Source organism: Bombus vancouverensis, chromosome 10 (genome assembly GCF_051014615.1).
Source record: "Bombus vancouverensis nearcticus chromosome 10, iyBomVanc1_principal, whole genome shotgun sequence".
Classification (NCBI taxonomy): domain Eukaryota; kingdom Metazoa; phylum Arthropoda; class Insecta; order Hymenoptera; family Apidae; genus Bombus; species Bombus vancouverensis.
Window position 1 is genome coordinate 9,745,837 of NC_134920.1, and position 19,865 is coordinate 9,765,701.

General features: G+C 34.5%; 3 protein-coding genes across 10 annotated transcripts in view; 2 read left to right on the forward strand and 1 right to left on the reverse strand.

The window, feature by feature from the left end:
* LOC117157048 (uncharacterized) overlaps window positions 1-9,966 on the forward strand; it is a 172,981-nt gene extending 163,015 nt beyond the window's left edge. For all 7 annotated transcript variants that reach the window (XM_033334706.2, XM_033334707.2, XM_033334708.2 and 4 more), the window contains 4 exons: window positions 1,432-1,584; window positions 3,660-3,840; window positions 3,951-4,090; window positions 5,004-9,966. In XM_033334706.2, coding sequence (XP_033190597.1) covers window positions 1,432-1,584; window positions 3,660-3,840; window positions 3,951-4,090; window positions 5,004-5,272 — 743 coding nt within the window. In that variant the 3' untranslated portion in view covers window positions 5,273-9,966. The remainder of the gene's footprint in view (window positions 1-1,431; window positions 1,585-3,659; window positions 3,841-3,950; window positions 4,091-5,003) is intronic.
* A 118-nt stretch (window positions 9,967-10,084) lies between these two features.
* LOC117157049 (uncharacterized) lies at window positions 10,085-12,740 on the forward strand. The gene is made up of 2 exons (XM_033334709.2): window positions 10,085-11,461; window positions 11,532-12,740. Exons 1-2 carry the CDS (start codon window positions 10,576-10,578, stop codon window positions 12,035-12,037), a joined length of 1,392 nt encoding a protein of 463 aa, XP_033190600.2. The 5' UTR covers window positions 10,085-10,575; the 3' UTR covers window positions 12,038-12,740.
* On the reverse strand, window positions 12,383-19,414 carry LOC117157040 (protein lin-54 homolog). 2 transcript variants are annotated; one of them, XM_033334692.2, is made up of 12 exons: window positions 19,117-19,414; window positions 17,519-17,915; window positions 17,138-17,458; window positions 16,812-17,048; window positions 16,456-16,674; window positions 16,252-16,368; window positions 16,020-16,157; window positions 15,692-15,931; window positions 15,419-15,624; window positions 14,900-15,143; window positions 14,625-14,821; window positions 12,383-14,546 (listed from the first exon to the last, which is right to left on the reverse strand). In XM_033334692.2, the coding sequence occupies exons 2-12, from the start codon at window positions 17,903-17,905 to the stop codon at window positions 14,363-14,365; spliced, it is 2,490 nt and encodes an 829-aa protein (XP_033190583.1). In that variant the 5' UTR covers window positions 17,906-17,915; window positions 19,117-19,414; the 3' UTR covers window positions 12,383-14,362. The 2 variants fall into 2 exon arrangements, with proteins under 2 accessions (XP_033190583.1, XP_033190581.1); XM_033334690.2 differs by having other exon boundaries at window positions 16,794-17,048.
* Window positions 19,415-19,865: the final 451 nt, after the last annotated feature.

Consider the following 19,865-nt stretch of genomic DNA (forward strand, 5'->3'; position numbering starts at 1 on the left):
GCGAATTAGCTCGTCTCTAAAAAAGAGGGCCGCGTCGTAACTTTCAAGCAGATCGATTCGCGCAGTGGCAGTGCCTCTTCAAGGGTGAGACCGACCCTTCGCTCCAACTCCGTGCTTTACTTTCTTCTGTCGACTTCTATTTTCAGACCTGCGATAGAAAAAGAACAAATCTGTCTATTCGAATCTGTCTATTCCTTTCTTTTTCAGCTCTCTATCTTTTGCGATCTATGAATGGGACGATGAGTCGTCGTCGTCGTCGTCGTCGTCGTCGTCGTTGCCTGAACCAATAACAACGACAACGTTTCTACAAATCCTGAGAAATCTCTCTTTACCTGACGCGTATCTTAGACACTATAGATCTTTCGTTCCAATGTTTTTAGTTATAAATTTCCTTAAACGATCGTGTTACTAACCTAACTTACATTGCAGAGAGAAAGCAATTACCATGCTATCTGGCCAAAGCTTGCGAACGATAATCCGCAGACACGTGCCGCAGCCAATCAGCGTCGTTCCTTCTGCAGATTTTCCACGAAAGACAGACGCTGATTGTCTGCGACACGTGTCTGCGGACAGTCGTCTGACTGCGTAAGCTTAGCTTAAGAGTACGGCTTATTCGTGGTTCGCTGCTGCGGATATTCCATCGCATACCTGATCATCTTTTTAATTCGATATTACCAGCATGTACTCTGAAAACACGGTTTCCACGTAACACGGTGGAAAAATTACCGCGGCCATTTTACAACGCGATATTCTCGTAACTCGATTTCCATATAACGCGACTTAATAGAAGACTTGGACAGCGTTCGTATAACACGAATATTTCCATCACGCTGTTTTGCTTTCGCTTGAAACACGATGTCGATAGAACGTATTACTACCGCGTTACAATAGGATTCACTGTAATAACGCAGGATACAGGATCGTTACGGTATATGAAACTGGTAAAATTACTATATGTAAAACTATCGATTTTGTAAAGCATCGTGAAACCGGGACCATTCTTTGACGAACGCTGAAACGATATACAGGGTGGTTGGTAACTGGTGGTACAAGCGAAAGGGGGGTGATTCTACGCGAAAAAAGAAGTCGAAAATATAGAACAAAAATTTTTCGTTCGAAGCTTTGTTTTCGAGAAAATCGACTTTGAATTTTCTGTCGGTACGTCTCGTTATAACGGATCTCACTGTAGATCGTTGTCTCGATTGACGTTATTTTTTTAATTTTTAAAATTCTAAAATTTTTAAATCTTTATTCTATATTTTCGACCTCTTTTTTCGCGTAAATTCACCCCCTTTCCTCTTGTACCACCAGTTACCAACCACCCTGTATATTAGCAGATAATACAGAACGTAATTGTTGTTGAATGGAACACGTTAGTCGTGTCATAGAGAAATATAGGCGATAAAAATTCTCTTTTCCCTGTGTTATCAGGTCTGAAAAGCCTGGATTCGTTAGGACTGGCGCACAATCAGCTTCGTGAAGTGCCGGCCCGTGTGTTTGCCCATTTGACGCAATTAAACTCTTTGGAGCTGGACGGAAATCAAATTACACACGTGGATCCGGATGCGTTCATCGGTCTCGAGGGTAAGCGTAATCACGATTTCATGCGATTCCTTTGAAACGTCTCGGCACGTGGCGCGCTCGGCGAAACGCCATTATTTCTATCGCATCGCCTCGCACGCCTCGGATAACCGATTTTCCATCAAACGCGTACACCGAGCTGCGTCGATCTCGATTTTCCGTCGACGGCAAGAGCCAACGTCGCGAGAACCGTGCTAATCGAAATTATTTCCGACAGTTCCCGTAAACTGCCTTTGTAACCGTTCAGTCGCTTATCTCGTTCGAGAACGATCGTTGCACGTAACGATATTAAATCGTTCGATCGTCTAACGTTGCGTTCTAACGTAGAAATTTGAAACGGCGATCCTGCGGAAAAATCTTCGTTGATCGTTGTCGGCGTCGAACGTTCGTTTAACGACAATTTGCTGATAGGTGGAACGTCGGTGAAATTCGCGAGTGCCTGCCTGCCTTAGAGCGTGATTTCGCGAAAAAAAAAAGATCGTCGGCGATTCGATTAAAAATTTGATTAAAAAATTAAAAAAAGAAAGGGTAATTTACGTAAATTCAATGGAAATAATCTCGCAGAGAGGAAGTTAAACGAGAGGCACGTTATGGCAAGGTTGTTCTGAAGGGAAACAGTCGTCGCTCTTTTCAAACTCGATGACCTTTTTCCGACAGGATCCTGGAAATTCCTCGCTGAGGAGTTAGCGAACAGATTGAACTTTTCTATGATTATGCGATGAAGTCTGCCTGTTTGACGTACAAACAGGTAGCAGACTCGATCGAATGGACGTTGTGCCCCGGGCGGAATCGAGGAAACTTGAAAGTTGCATGCACGTCGATGAAATATCACCTTGCTACATCGTGACTGCGCGACGATTACAGGTCGATTATACCGTACGTCACGGATCGGCACGTACCGTGACGGATAGTGTGAACGGTCTGATTTAAAGCGCACGTTTCAATATTGTATGGTGCCGGCACCATTCCGAACGTAACGCGGTGGAACGGATCCGCTATACGATATGTAACGTAGGATGTCTCTGAAATCATGGTACAAGCGATCGGGTGGTAATTCTACGTGTAAAAATAAGTCGAAAAGAAAGAATAACGTTTTTTCGTTCGAGACTTCGTTTTCGAGAAAAATGAATTTGAAGATCGGTGCGGTACGCGTGCACCAATTGTACGTTTCTATGAATTTCGATCGATAATGTATATTGTACGTTTAATAGTGCGTTTGGTGATATGTTTAAGTACACAGACACGAAGAAGAACAGAAGTTTGACAAACGGAAGAATTAACTTACACGGTTACCCGACCGGTTTTCAGACTCGTTTTTTTCGAAAACGAAGCCTTAAACGAAGAAACGTTATTCCTTATTTTCTGCTTATTTTTACGCGTAGAATCACCAGCCAACCGCTTGTACCGCTTCGCTTCGAAGACACTCTGTGCATGAACAGTCCTTAATTCGACGAAAACAGCCTGAAATAGACGAATGTATAGCAGTTGTCGCGTCTGAAATTGCAATTTAAACGATAGCTCGCGGCTCGCGCTTTCTTTGTAAGGCGTACTTTGTACGTATAAGATATTCCTTTGCTCGATAATTGGTTTGAAACACCGATTATTCAACGTTAATAAACAGAAAAGGACGAAACGATTCGATAAATAAACTTTCCAATAATCGATCGATGGTAATAGCAATTCAAGCGAGCTACGCTTTGCTGTAAACAAACAAAAAAAGCGTTGGACGACCATTTTTACGCGTGCCATGCCGTTAACGGGGCAAATATCTGCGCGTTTATGGCTCTGCAGCCCTCTATAATCTAAATAACTCGATCCAAATTACTTGTCATCACGCGATTATCCAACGCACGTCTCTCGCCTTATCGAGGGAAAACAATTTAAAGAACGTGAAGAAACAAAGCGTATCGATCGTAGCCAACGAACGAACTGGAATCGTCGAAGAACGAAATTTCTCCTACGTTCAAAGTAAACGCGTTGCGTTCTGTTCGACCGTCGATTAATTAGCCTCGTTTCCGCCCAAAAACCTGTCGCATTACGACTACGCTCACGCGTGCTATATTTTAATCGAATTACAGAGAACCTGCAATATCTGCGACTGGGCGATAATAATTTACACTCGGTGCCGAGCGACGCGTTACGCCGTCTACATCGATTACGTCACCTCGATTTAAAGGCCAATAACATTACCGTGCTCCCGGAGGACGCTTTCACCGGATACGGTGACTCCATTACGTTTCTCAACCTGCAGAAGAACCTGTAATTTCAATTATTTCGTTAAGAAAGCGATATTTCTCTTCTAGTAGAACTCTAGCATCGTAAACGGCCACGTTCTCCTCTCTTTCTCTTTTCTTTTTCCCTTTCTTTAGAATCAAGGTGTTGCCGCCCTTGGTTTTCGAAAATTTGAATTCCCTGGAAACGCTGAGTCTGCAGAACAACAAGCTCACGCACATACAGGAGGAAGTGACTGAAAATATCGTGGACACCCTACGACACATCGATATCACAGGTAAATGTCAAGGATTCGTTCGAACCTGCTTGGAGGGAGGGCAACGCGTAAGTCGTGTTCCTGGGAGAGTCCCCGTTGGCTATACAACGAGCCTCTCTTGGAAATCGATCTGATCTAGCAGGATTTTGTGGAACGAAATGCACCATATTCGCGTTATTAGTATTGCTCGATGTTAAAGGAAAGAAAACGCAGAATCGAAAAGAAGAAAACGCTTATTATCAGGAACTTACCGGTTGCTTGCTTATCGCGAAGAGGCAGCTCAGGCTGCCGCAAATAACGCGGTAAATTAAAAAAGCCAGTCCCTGTAATTGCCAGTCTTTCCTCTGCATTTACTTCTATGAAATTTTAACCACTCGTACAATGTTTCGTATAATTCCGCGAATGTGTCTAATTGAACGACAAACGAAAGATTTGAAACGTAAATGAAAGCAGTCGTCGAGTAAAAGTATAGGAACGAAATATCGCGAAGAGTGGAGCAAAATATTTCAAGAGTTAGTTAACGAACTCGCCGACGAGTTTTTAAGTCGGAGGATTCAGAAAGCAGCGACTGCGACTCGGACAAGTGGTAGTCATTAAGAGACGTCATTATCGTGTGAACGGAGAAACACTCGTTTTAAATAATGCCCTGTAAGATCTACGAACGAGCGCTGCTCCTGCAACATCGTAAAGCTTAACAGGCCACAATCGAGCCAAGCTCTTTCTCCACAAAGATATCTCGGTTCGCCAGAGCGATATTCAATAGCCAGCGTAAAATGAATTAGTCGTTTAAGAAATTACAGTTGCCCGAACTAATAAAAACTACGGAGGAAATGATCGGCTGGAAGTATATGCAAAAATAAAAGAAATTAACGAATAACAAATACGTACACTCGCCATTTATCTGAAACATTTTCCACTTGCACTTTTTCCACAGACAACCCTCTGATCTGCAACTGCGAGCTACGATGGTACACTGCTTGGCTGGGGAATTTACGCGACAAGGACGACGAGAGGATGTCGAGGAAGCGCACTGTGTGCACCATGCCCAACGAACATCGGGAGTACTCCGTTCAAAACATACCGTTGGAGAGAATGGGTTGCGTCGGTGAAAACGCTGGAAGAACCTCGTCGACTGGCAGCTGCGGCGTTTACATCAATATGATGCTAGAAATAGCAACAGTGACCGTCGTTGCTATGCTCTAACTGCGATGTTCGATGCCGTTATGTCACGTTATGTCCGGACATCTCAGTTTCCCCTAGCGTAAATTTATTCCCCTGATTCGCGAACGCGAATGCTTGCTACCGGCGGCGTTATCCTCGTTTGCTCCACTTTCGTTGGCCAGCGAATTTATCGTTCTTCTGTCGTCGTGCAATCATGCCACGGTCGCGGAGACGTGACACGATTGAACGATTTATAGCTTAATCCTTTATGTAGTCTCACTTTCGACGATTGCAATTCTACCGCTGCGCAATTCGAGTAAATCTACTTAACGAGCAAGTGTATCGAGAGCTGGTCGAAAGTCGTGGGAAATGTTCGCGCGTGATATCGTATCGTTGAGTCGTAAGGAAATCGAAGATTTTTTTTTTTTTTTTGATGTTCTTTATCTTATCGATACTTTTCCTTTTTATCGTGCGAAAGACGAAGGGAAAAGAAAAGAACGTATCGAGCACGATGTCGTTCGATCAGGAGTAGAACGAAACCGAAGAACGATACGATTGCGTATAATACAGCACCCGTGTACATCTCAGTTGTCGCGTCTGACTGGTCGAATTCCAAGGTCGAAATCGTAGGTGTTCCATCGGGAACGAACGACGGTCAAAGAATATCTGAAACGGGGCAAGAGAGAACTCGATCGCGACGTACGATAACAGGGTGAAAAAGGAGCCCTCGATGTCATAAATAATTGTAAGAGCCTTTTTCATCGAACGTTACATATCAAGATCGTTGCCAAGTATTTTATGGATGTCTGTTAAAGCTCGCATGAACGCGAGACGCGTAGCATAACTTGATAGAAAATTCGAATGTCTATAGTTTAGCCGTCACTCATCCACGGACATTCATCTTATACATATCAACGCGTTCCTTAAATCATTGGGACGATGTCGTCGACATTTCTTAATGTTCGCACTTCGTACGTCACAATCTCACGTAATAGTAATATAGACGATAGGTCGTCGATCTCCAGTTTCTGTTGTTGCTGAAAGTTGCGAAAATATTGGTCAGATAGCCTGACCGACGGTATTTACGATAAATTAATTTTTCCTATTTTATTCGACGTTTCTATCTGAAGGTATTTTGTTCCGGTTCGAAAATTATACGAAGTTACGTTACTTAATTTATTATCTGGATATCGGTTCCACGTATTTGCGTTATTTCAGGAAGAATCGCCAATTTATTACGTTACTCGGCCGATAAATATTCGGTGGAAACCGAGTAATCCGGTGATCGATATTCAGGCGTGCTCTTTAGCCTGCAATCTTTGCCGGTGATATCTTGAGATCGTTCAGCTGCTTAACTCCATTCACAAAGGACCGACCGGTCGAAATGAAATAACGACTGCTGATGAAACGTAATATACTCAACAGGAAACCGACACTTGTCAATTCTGGTAGAGCACGACCGCGATCATTCAAGTGGCTTGTCGCTTCTGTTTTGTAGGCTCTACTTGCGCTCTAGACGTTGACATTTATACGGCGCGTGATAAAATTACACCGTCTTTCAGCAACGCCGCGAGATGAGACGGCAAAACGATCGTAGTACGTACGTCGCAGTTACGCTTTTGCCGCACCATCCTTCGTTTCAACTAGACGCTTTAAATTCCCCTCCTTGTTATAGCAACGCACGGATTGTGACGTGCGAACACACCACGTATGCTTGTATTTCGAGTTGCGAAACGTGTTCGAAGTTCGTTCGATACGCGCGGCAAACGTCAAAGATATCTGTAATATTTTTCGACGAACGCGGAAAATTCGATTGTTACGCGGAAACGAAGAAAGTATAGAGACAAATCCTGCACGTAATTATTATATTGTCGGATTACATTAAACGATCTAGAGATATATGTATATCATAGGGGCGAGTTGATTAATCTGTTGCGAGTATTTGTTGGTAAAACGGTAAACCATCATCGAACACCTTTCGTACACTGTATACCGCGCGATATAATTATTAATTATCGATAATGCGTTCACAGAACGCAGAGTCATAAATAAGTTACACATGGAAAGTACATCGTGTTTTACTATTCGATAAATAGAGTAATAAAAAAGTAATAAGATTAAGGCATTAATATTACGAATAATATACTGCATATCGAAATTAGGTTAATGATAATATTACGTCGTGACACGAACCACTATGAAACCTAATGGAAATCGAAGGAAAATCATAAAAATTTTCGTTTTTTTTTTTTCAAATTTATACGATTTATAGAATTATCGATTGTCCTCGAAATAGATACTACGTATGATTTAAAACATCGATCTGATCGATTTTATTTAATTGATAAATCAAGTTTCTTTTTCAAAACTTTTTGAGCTATACCGAAAGTATCGGAGGGATGACAAGATATTAAGAAAATATTTTTTCCTTCGATCGAAAAAGGGAGAAGGTTCGTGCCAATATCACACAACACACACATATCATTTATACGCCCAAAATTTTACCTGTAAAATAATGGTTAATTAAGGCTTCACTGATATAATCTCTAAAGATCATATACATATCGTGAACGTGAGATTTAAGAGAATTTATTTGTTAATATATATATAATATATGTACGTTACATATATATACACATTATTACGATCATCAAAGATATATTATATACCTATATATTATATATATACATATACGCATTGGATGTTTTTTCTAAGAAGTTTCATCGATATAAAAATACAAAGTTGTTATTTACGTGCTGTCGTTACAAGTGAATAATCTCATTACAGATTATTTCAGCCCAGTATCTATTTAATGATTGTCCAGTACTTTCTTCTCTGACACGAATTTTCTTTATTAGTTGGGACTTGAAAGAAATATTAAGCTTCGTTTAAACGATACGCCGAGTGGTATTCTTTGCAGGCCCTACACATAGCTTAGAATCCTCAGGAGGCATATCGAAGATACGTTTTCTTCATATCTTACTACTTTGATGCCAATTATTCTGTTAAAAGAAAAAGATTCGCTTGAACGACAGCACGTGAATGATTATAAGTTGACGAAAAATACCAGTAGATACAGAAATAAAGAGAATAGTAACGTTAGCATAGATGCACTTATCCAGTGAGGCAGGAGTTTAGATCCCAAGATTAAAGACTGAATCGACGGGAAAGAAGTAGAAAAATGTATAAGTATATCCGTTTCCGCATTGATCCTAGCTTTCGTCGAGCAATATCGGTCTCTTGTTTCATTTTACCTATCAACAGTACCTTATATATTCGCGACTTTCTCAAAAACTTTTTACTAGAACTTGCTACATGATATCGACGGATCATAGATTTCTTCCTAATTGTACTATCTTCTTCATTGATATATTATCAAAAGAAAAACCAAGGGACTCCTGACTCACATAGTGAAACATATCCCTTTAGGTGATCGTAGAACGATGAAACGGGCTAGTCGCTTGCGCGTATTCGCGTCGGAGACACCCAAAGAACCATGTCGAGACATATCTCTGATGGCCGTAGGTTTTAGTCTCGCCGGCTGCGTTGTTATTATTACTAATTATTATAAGCGGTATTTTTGTACAGTGTCTTACAGTGATGGAGTCGTTGCAGGCGCAGCCGACGAGCCGTTCACGGCATAGCCATATTATACATAATATAAATATATATACATACATATATTTATTTCAATTATAGCGCGTAATACTCTGAAAACCTTTCTTTGGCGTACACATGATACATACAGAGATGCGTATACACGCATGTAAACGTAAATTAAAAAAGCGTCAGTTTAACGAAACGAAAGGGAAAGTGCAAGTAAAAACGGAGAACAAATACACAATGTCAAGAAAGGATTTGTTCGTATAAACAACTTCAAGAACGGAGCTTTTCTCTGTCTCTGTCTCTGTCCGTCTGTCTTTCTGTCTCTCTCTCTTTCTCTCTCTCTCTCTTTCTCTCTCTCTCTCTCTCTCTCTCTCTCTTCCTCTTCCTCTCTCTTTCTCTCTGTTTTCATTGAACTTCGGTGGATATCTTTACTTGTATCTATCTCGGTGCTCTCTTATATTGTCCGCTTCGTTACCTCTCAAAGAATCATTTAAATTTCCCCAACTTATAATTACTGTGTACGCTGGTAAATATCACATACACGCGAGAGACATGCAAGCATATACACACGTACAAATAATAATTTTACAAGCATAGGATACACGTACGATAGATTATATGTACGGACACATTACTACCTACATACCTATATGTTATTTCCTCTTTGATTAAGAGTAGATAATTAATCTGTGTAAGAGCCATACGAAGTTCGTGTGAAATTGAAATACGAATGAGAAAGAAGGATTCTATCGCAAAGGATACATACACATACACACGTACACACGCACACGGAAAATCCATGCCTAAAATGACATATCGGTGTTACAACGTATAAATATATATATATATATAAATATGATTATAAATATATAAATATAAATATTATGTAAAACACAGATACACACATAAAATTCGTCTGTATATGTCTATAAATATTGTTACATATATATATGGTCACTATAATGATAATTATTACGTGATATGTATTACGAAACATCTTTTTCTCGCAATGGTCCGTGATATGGGCATCTACTCAGATTCTAATGTCTATATGTCATTGTTTATTATGTCGTTAACAATTAACGTGTATATGTGAAACTTTCAAAACGAATAAAAGGTACCTAAGCATATGACCATCGTCATCTTATTTCCTTTCTACCGAATCCTTGTCTGTTTTCATTTATACCATAGTTAGCTGTACTAAGAAGTACTCTATAATTGATTAATTTTTACAACAATATAAGCATCAAGGAATAAATATAAATGGAAGAGTAATTTATTTTTAAAAAATATAAAAAATTTGTATTTTCAAATACTTTATTGATCTATCGAACAATCGTGGTAACAGATCATACTCAAACAATCGATTCAACCAGTAACCAATAACTTCGTTTATCTGCATTCACGTGTTAGAAGATAAGGTTATGTCACGCGTGACGAAGGTAAGAAATACATACTGGGTTATTGTTTTGAAATTTATTACAGTGAATTTTAAACATTAAATGTTTATAACTGTTTTATAATTGTTAATAATAACATACCCGAATAAACGGTAAGGCAGTTTGCTAAATTTATTTGATAAAATACTATAATTACGTCTATATTACAATTTTTAAAAACTGTAAAAGTACGTATTTTAAAACCAATATTGTTCATTTACGAATAAACATTAACAATAGTAATCAAACTGGTAACTTTTAATTATTTAAAACCGTAAAGGCTTTCAACATTTTTAAATCATGACTCGATATGCAAGAGCTAAAGGTTCAAAAGCTTCAAATGAAAGAATACCCAATGAAGCTACACCATGGCATGTAATGAAACAACAATTAATTGAAAATTTATCAAAAAAAGAAGAATCTATTGGAGAAACAAAAACTGTTAAAGAATTGCTGGGTGACACACAAAATACAACTACTACTAATAATGTTGAAAATGCTAATAGTTCATGGGCAGAATTTCCAAACAATTCTGAAACAAAACATAATGTAATGATGCATAAAGTACAGAAAAAGCAAAAGACTATTATCAAAGATAATCCTGCAGCAGAAATAAACAGTAAGGAACACCAAGAAGATGTATATCAATATAATACAAGTAACAATAAGAAAAGAAAAAAAGATAAACGCAATACATTAGAAATTAAGGAAAATAATATTGATGCAGTAATCAATATGAATGAATCACAAAATGAAAATGATATACCTTCCAAACGCCAAAAACGCAATATGAAGAAAAGAAATTTGAATGAAAGTGTATCCAAAACCACAGAAAATGATAACAATGATAGTATTGAACCAGAAAATACAAATAATAACAAGAATGGAAATAAAGAAATTAATAAACCACAAAAAAGTTTTAATACAAACTTTCCAGTTAAATCACAGAACTTCAAGAATATTCCAAATAAGTTTGGTATGAAAAAGATTGACAATCAGAAAAGGAAGAGGAAACCACCTAAAATTCGGGATGATAAGGAACACAAAAGAAGAAAGCCAGACGTAGCCCCTTCAAAAATAACCATTAATGGTGTAGAATTAGAAATTGTGAAATTTGACGGGTTTCCAGTCAAAAAAGAAGATGCAGATAGACTAAGTGATTTAAAACAGAAAATGATCATGAAAGGTACATTGTATTAGTAAACTTTTTATAATGGTATATTAAACATTTTTTAATCATTTTCGTCATTTTGTAGGTATTCCACAAAAAGAAATAAATGCAGCAATGAAACTGGAAAGGAGAAAAGCTGAAAAAGCACTAGCTAGAATTAGAAAATGTGTATGTTTTCATTGTCGTAAATCTGGACATAATTTATCTGATTGTCCTGAACTTGGATCAGAACAAGCAGGAACTGGAATCTGTTTTAAATGTGGATCAACAGAACATACTCATTTCGAGTGTAAAGTAGCTAAGCCAATGGAATTCAGATATGCAACTTGTTTCATTTGTCGCGAACAAGGGCACATTGCTAAACAATGCCCTGATAATCCTAAAGGAATTTATCCTCAAGGAGGAGCTTGTAAAATTTGTGGAGATGTTACACATTTGAAGAAGGACTGTCCGGATTTGATCAAAGGAAAGGAAGAAAATACCGTTACAGTAAATACAATTGCAAATGGTAATTTAGAATCCCTAGGAGGGGACATAAATAGCATAGATGAAAAAGATAATAAAAAGACTAAAAAAATAGTGAAATTTTAATAAGTACTTAAAATAGAAATAAATACACGTATTTTTATGTATAATGTAAACTTTTTGTATATAATTCAATGCTTGCTATGTAAACGTAAGATTTATTGAAAGGTACATGTGTCTGACATGTATATACATACATTATCTTCATACATATACTTTAACATTATTTAAACCACCATCATGAAAAATCTGATATCAAATAACATATAATATCATTACAATTTATGTATTATCTATTTACATTATATTGGAATTTTTAAATCAATTAAAACTTTTTACATATTAATTGTACAATGTGATCATGAAATTATTTATTCATTTAAATAAATTTTCCTAAGTTAAAGGAATAAATTATTTATTAAACTCTATGATATCAGATTTTTTCTCCCTATGTACAGAGGACAAATTATAAAGATATACGTAGATATACAAATATTATCTGTACATAGTAGTAGTTTCTTATATATATGTATCAGCATCATTTGCAAAATTTGTAATGTTAATTTTAAATTTATATTTCTATATTTAATCTGTTATACAAATGACATGTAACAAGTAGAAACATACGATTAATTTTTCATTACCGTAATTTTCTTTTGAGACATCTAAATAAATGTCTCAATTTCTATTCACACAATTTTTATCTTATTATATTATGAATCTGTACAATTTATATACTTAAAATAAACATTATCATTTGAAGTATGAATTTTATGAATATATATGTATTTATATGTATCTGTACCTATATTACACTTGTTCTTACACTATTCCATATATATAATATATAAACTCTCTATATTTTATATTAATCTGCTACATAAAAGTTATACTTTAATCACTTCTAATGGCAGACAGATATTATTACTACTGCAGTGATGAATAAAGTCAACACACAATGAGAAATATCCATTTATCTGTACCTATTAAATCTTTAATTTATATATTAGACAATTGCATTCTCAATATCTTAATTCACTGTAATGCTCTGTCATTAATTATTTAAATAATTCCTCATATTAAATAATATACAATAATAATTAAATTCAAAGAGACAATTTATTGCAACACATAATGAAAAACTTTTATTTTAGAATTGTTAGAAGTTGTGCGATATTACATATCGTAAGAAAACGTACGGAAATGTCCTAATATATTTTCTTCAAAAGTATGCTAATTATAAAATGCACAAACGTAACTCAATGAAAGAAAATTTCCCAACCTCCTTTTAAAAAATCTGTTAATATTAGCTATAGACGAAGAACATCGATAAAGAAAAAATCATAAAAATACAACATTATTAAGAAATAACTGGAGTAACTTTTACTTTTACAAATAACGTAAGTTTTTCAAATATTTTTGATAATGATAACGATTATAAACAAATTCAATTTCATTGAAAATTAGCGTTTCTCTTTTGTAAACTTTTAAACTAACATATATACACCAAGCTATTCTGAAATTAACCAAGAAAAATCAATTTTTCGATTTAAGATAAATATATTAAATTAACATGCAATATGGAAATCTTAAATAATATAAACCATTACGTTAAACGCATTTAATTTTGAGCTCATTAATCACATTGCCTAGCGATAAAAAATCGAGTGTTTTCGCTATTCCATAAAACTCCATCCATCATCCAATATTCTATGAATACATGCATTTCTTTTCATTAAAACATCTGAACTTTTATGCTAATCAGGAATTAATTAATTAGAAATTCAAATTTAGATACAAAGTATAGAACATTCAATGTACAGATACTTCTTACTACTTTAGCCTCTTGCTTTAATTTCCAATAAAATCTTTTTAAAATGTAATTGACAAATATATAAATATTTTTTGTTATCTTATATATTTGTGTTACAAATTTTCATGTAAAATTTCATTCAACCGTTCTATTTCTATTATTTCTAAACTTGCTTTTATATTCTTGATATATTACATGATAAAATAACAACTAATTTTATATTATTTTTATCAAATTCTCAATGAAAATAAAAATAATTTAGTAATAGACTTTTTAACCACACATAACTGAGCACTCACTATGTTATGATAAACATATCTATAACTTCGAAAGTGCAATTTGTGATTATAAAAGAAACCTCTTATATGTTAGTAAGACAAAATTAGAAAACGGTTGAATGTATAACATTTTAATACCTTTCACCATTATCTTTGGTATGTAACACTTATATATAGTTAGTATGACCAATTATCAAATTAAGAAGTACCAATAACTAACATCTTCAATTTTGTGACTTCAGGATAGGTCCGCAAACTTCGAACATTTTGAACATTATATTTTTCCTTAGAATGTACCTGCTAGGTAGCTTCAGCTTTGTGTGCTGATTCTATGATTTCCTTGAGGCAGCGACCAAATTCCTCGATTATAAGTCTTTGTGATGTTTCATCATCAAACATGTTACGTTCTGCTTCATCAGCTTGCGCCATTAAGCACTCACACGTTATTTGTACTACTTTATCAGTCAAAAAATTAAATGGCTGCCTGTAAAATATGTATCACAAGCATGTAATTCGTAATATTTCTATCATTTCCTTTCTTTCCAGTATTTCTTAAACATACCTTGCACCAGTATTTGATGTAGCGGGTGGCCTAAAAGCCATTTCCGATAATTGTAATTTTGTCTTATTTAGCGTAAGTTGTGCAGTTCTTACTTCGGCTGCTTCAGCTAGGTCTTTTAAAGATTTCTTCTCTAAATTCGGTTCTTCTACATTACGACACCCTATACATTTACAATTAGCAGAACAAGGAATCTTAGCCTAGTAAAATAAAAAATATTTTAGCGAAAATATTTTATTATTTTTAAAAACATTTATGTGTATGGCCATTTATTATACCTCGTAACATTCACAATAATTCTTTAAACATCCACTTCGTTTACAGTTGCAACCTTTGTTATGTCTACGTATATCATCGCCAGTTTCACGACCTTTGCCAATTTTTGGACGAAAAGCATTTGGATTACGCTCCAAACAGGACTTAATAGCACGTTGTCTTTCCTCTTCATTTCCAAGATTATTAGAACAGTTATTACAGTTGCACATATGACAAAATTCTCCATTCGCAAAGCAGTCACAATATCTGCAGCAAAACATATTTACGACTTATTGCTTTCATTTATTAAAACGCAATTAAAATAATGATGTATTAATGTGAAAATCAAATATTTCTTACATCACAAAACAATCTTCTAATTAAAAACGTAATATAACATCTATTGTGGACTGTCACTTTACAATATAATAAAAAAATGAAAAGCAATACCTGATGTTCAGTTTTTAAAAGTAGAATCATAACAATGATATTATATATTCAAAAATTATGTGAATTAGTTTACAGTCTTATGTTATACTTACAATTTAAGACATTGTGATTTAGTGCAATTGCATGGTTTTCTCGGCCGAATACCATTTGGCTCAACACTGGTATATGATCTTTGAGAGCTTTTACTTTCTATAACAGATCCCACAGATAAAGTCCCTGTTGAAGTCTGCAAATTTTGTGAATTACCTAGTAAACCAGATGTTGCTTGTTGAGATTTCAATTTTACATCGTCTGCTGGCTATAAGAGATAAATAATATTATTCTATGCATATCACGAATATTCTAATGAAAGAAATATACTAAACCTGTTGCTGAATATATTGGGCTGGTAAAACTACAATATTTCCCACATTCGAATTTGTTGAAAGAACAGCTTGCCCAGATGCTAATTGACTTAAGGCAGATGCTGGGATAGCAACTGCATTTTTTGATTGGTTGGCTACTGTTGCAGTTGCTGGAATTAATAATCTTTGCCCACTTCCTGTTAATGTAGCCTTAGGTGCAACTGTCCTTAATGGTTGATTGCTAGTATTTAATGGAACTACCTGCATTTTGTTTGCAAAAAAAAGACATGATGTATATAAGTAAATTTTGTAGTATTTTTCGATGATTATATATTCTATTTTTACAAACCTTAACAATCTGTTGTTGACCTCCTATTTTTTGGCCAACACCAACAGTTTGTAAAGTTGTTTGTGATTTCGTTTTACCCACAGTAACAACATTTGTAGTACCTGATGATGGAGTACTAACTAATCTTACATATTGCACCTTGAAAAGTATTGTATATTTAAGATATTTAAGCTTTAAATATTAATGCAAAGAAAAATATTGCAATGTTTTGATTTTATGAAAAAAATATTACTTGTCTGCCAGGCATTTGTATTTGATGTACTTGATTAGATCCAGTAACAATGTTTTGATTTGCTGGTATTCTAATAACTTGTCCACTTCCAAGGACAGTTCCAGGTTTTAAAGAACTCTATCAAAATATTTTATAATTAGCATAGAGATATTTAAAAAATATTAAAATTATATTAAAAATATGCATCACATGCATACAACTAACCTGTCGTATAATCACTTTCTGTGGACTTTGTTGGACAGATGATTTATTAGAAGAGGAAAATGTTGATTGCTGATTTGAAATTGTCGAAGCTTTAACTTGTGTGTTTACTGTAGGGGCAGGTAATATCTTTGTTGGCGATTTGATTGTATTACTTGGAACTATAGTCATTTTAGAGGGTTGAGAACTTGATGATTGCACTAGTTTATTTACAATTATTCCCTTTAACAAAAATAAACACGAATTAATTATTTCTGAAAGATCTTACATCTTAGTTATTTATTGATTGGAAGATTTTTAATTCTTCCTTTTCATAAAAATAATAAGAAGATAATACTTACTTTTTTCTTTATACTCACTTGTTTCTGTGGTGTTGAGGGCAAAATATGTTGAACTTTGTTAGTGGAAAGTAATCCCATTTGTTGTGCTTGTGCTAATGTTATAGTTTTTGTTGGACTTGTAACATCTTGACTTGACGAACTATTGTTTAAAAATTTTATTGCTTGTGTTTGTTGATTTTCATTTTGGGAACTTGCTATAAGAACTTGTTGACCTGATGGTGCTTGATTTCCAGCTAGTATCATTTTTGTATATACCTAAAATCATGGTAAAAAGGGAAGCTTAATAAATGTTTCAATCCTAAATACAGTAAAAATAACGAATATTATATCACGAATAATCTTACATTTCGATTTTGAGAGGTACTCTGTGCAGTACGTTTTATAGCAGACTGAGCTGTTTTTGCATTCTGTACATTTCCTAATGTGATATTTCCTGAATGACTAGTTGCCATTACAGGCTTACTAGGTTGTGCAGATCTTAACTGAACTATATTACCATCAGCAGATTTTGCCGTTATGAGAGTCTGAGCTAATGATTGTAATTGACCAGCCGATGCTGTTGACGGGTGTGAAATTTTTAAGATTTGGCTAGTACCTTGACCACCAGCTGGAGAGACTATCATAATAGACTGACTTTGCGTAACTTGACCAACATTTGACTTTACCTATTAAAATAATAAACAAATAATAATATATAACCAACATAAGTATTATATACTGTGTACCTGTACTGTAGATGTAGGAAGCCTTTGTAACGTTGGTTTTGTTTGAAATACAATATTTTGATTATTTTGATTTGCTGTTGTATAGATAATATGTTCCTCTTGAGCTTGTTCAGAAACTTCAGTCATTTCCACATCAGGTACAATCGTTTCAGTCTCAATATTACGTCCAATTATTATATGCTCTTCATCCGTTGTCATAACTTCTTCAGCATTCATGCATTCTAACTCAGCTTGAATATTTGCAAATGCTTCAAAGTCATTGGATGAATATTGTTCGTTATTATGCGATAGACTCAGTGCACTCAAGTCTCCATCACCAAGTGTACGTGAATCAAGAGCTAATGGTTCAACCAATGCTCTAGCATTTTGTCCTTTATTTATAGACATGATTACGTCCCTATACAAAATGTTACTTACTGTAGAAACTTATATATTTTAAATGAAAATAAGTATACCAATAATGTACTTCATTTAATTTGTATTGATATTATCTTTTTAGATTATTTCTTTTTACATATAATATGTAATGTAGGATTATATACAGATTTGTAACAAACTACATAATCAACTACATAACAACAATTATAATCAAGAAAGCCATATAGACATATAATATATAATTTCTTAAAATTATCATTCTCGTAAAAATCTTAAATATATAATAAAACCAAGACATTAATTACATAACTGAGTACGGAAACAAAACATACGATACAAAGATTCCTAAGCATAGGTCTATATGCTAGTATAAAATATCAAATTATAAACTATAAACAATTTTAGCAATATTTAATATCATGTAATCATATCACTTATTTATATTTAAAATAACTTTATCTAAGTTAAAAAGGTTTTCCAGATGTCTGTATCTTTCATCATAAACATGTATTTGATGGATACACAGGTTAGAAATTCATAGAATGTAAATCGTTTATATTATAAAGCTCGAAACGTTGTTAGACAATACACAGAAAGAAATATTGTAAACCAACGGAAAAATATAAAACGATTTATGAATTGACTTAAAAACGAAACGAATCGACGACGATTTAAAAATTCAAAAATTCAAATCTTTAAGATGTAGATGTGCCTTTTATAACTACTAAGGGCAGTAGGATTACCTACAAGCACGTCCGACAATATAAAGACCGAGTATAATTCGAATTTTCGAAAATTCGAACAATAAAATTTGAATAATGAAGAAAAATTCGAAGGATAGTCTACTTAGGAACATTAGCGCCATTTATTACTTGAACGCGCCATTTTCCACGAACTGAATTTCTCCAAGTATTTTAATAGTTTTAATGATTTCACAGCAAATCGACATTAATGTACGAAGAAAAATTAAACACTTAATATTTCAAATGGTAATAAAAAAGGAACTTTTCCTAAATATTCGCCTTATAATCGCACAAAATTCAACTTAACCTATAAGTTATCATTTCATATCAGGTACATACAGTGCTGGGTGGGGGCGTGCCACGAAACTTATTTTAATTTTAACAAATAATACAACAATGTCTCTTATATGCTCGTCAAGTATTTAAATTTCACTTAAACTTTTTCCTAAATAAATTAATCGTTCTTATAATACATACCTGGGTGTTCCTTTAATACCTCGAATTTGTTCAAAATCACGCGCCCACCATTGCTGTCCCACAGTGCACTACGCACCGCTGTGTACAAACAGACCCAAAGGTCGTTTAGTATTAAAATTTCAAAGAGAAACGAGAATGACAAGTTCACTGTTACTATAGAGTTATATTTTTTCTTATATGTAATTCGACAAAAGTAAACGTTTTACTTTATCAATCGAATATTACGTCAAAAACAACCAATATTTTCGCGCACTTTGCAAATTTCGATTTCGCCATTTTCACCCTTCCGCGGCTAAAAACACGTCAGCCCTTTAGCGCCCTCTTAGGCCAATAAAAAACCAAGTGTTCCAAAAACTTGAATATTTTGAATGTAAAATATTTCACGAAAAGTTGTATATTGTTATAACTATAATGTTTCTGTCTATAAATTTCTACAAATTTTATTTCTTAAATAAAGGAATGAAAGTCTACCCTTTTATTTATACAGTAACTTAGTTATTAACGTTAATATCAAATGAATTCTGTACTTAAAAAATACACGTATATTCTTATGTTGCGATAGCGAAACACAATACTAATTTGATAGTTAATGACCGTCTAATCAAGTAATGAAATTACTCGAATATTAGAGAGAGCTACTTCTGTATAGTAAAAATATATGTATTAATGTTGCTTATCAATTACTCCTAATTATCAAAAATAGATCTTTAAAATATAAATATATATTGAATTCAAATATCTCTTACGTT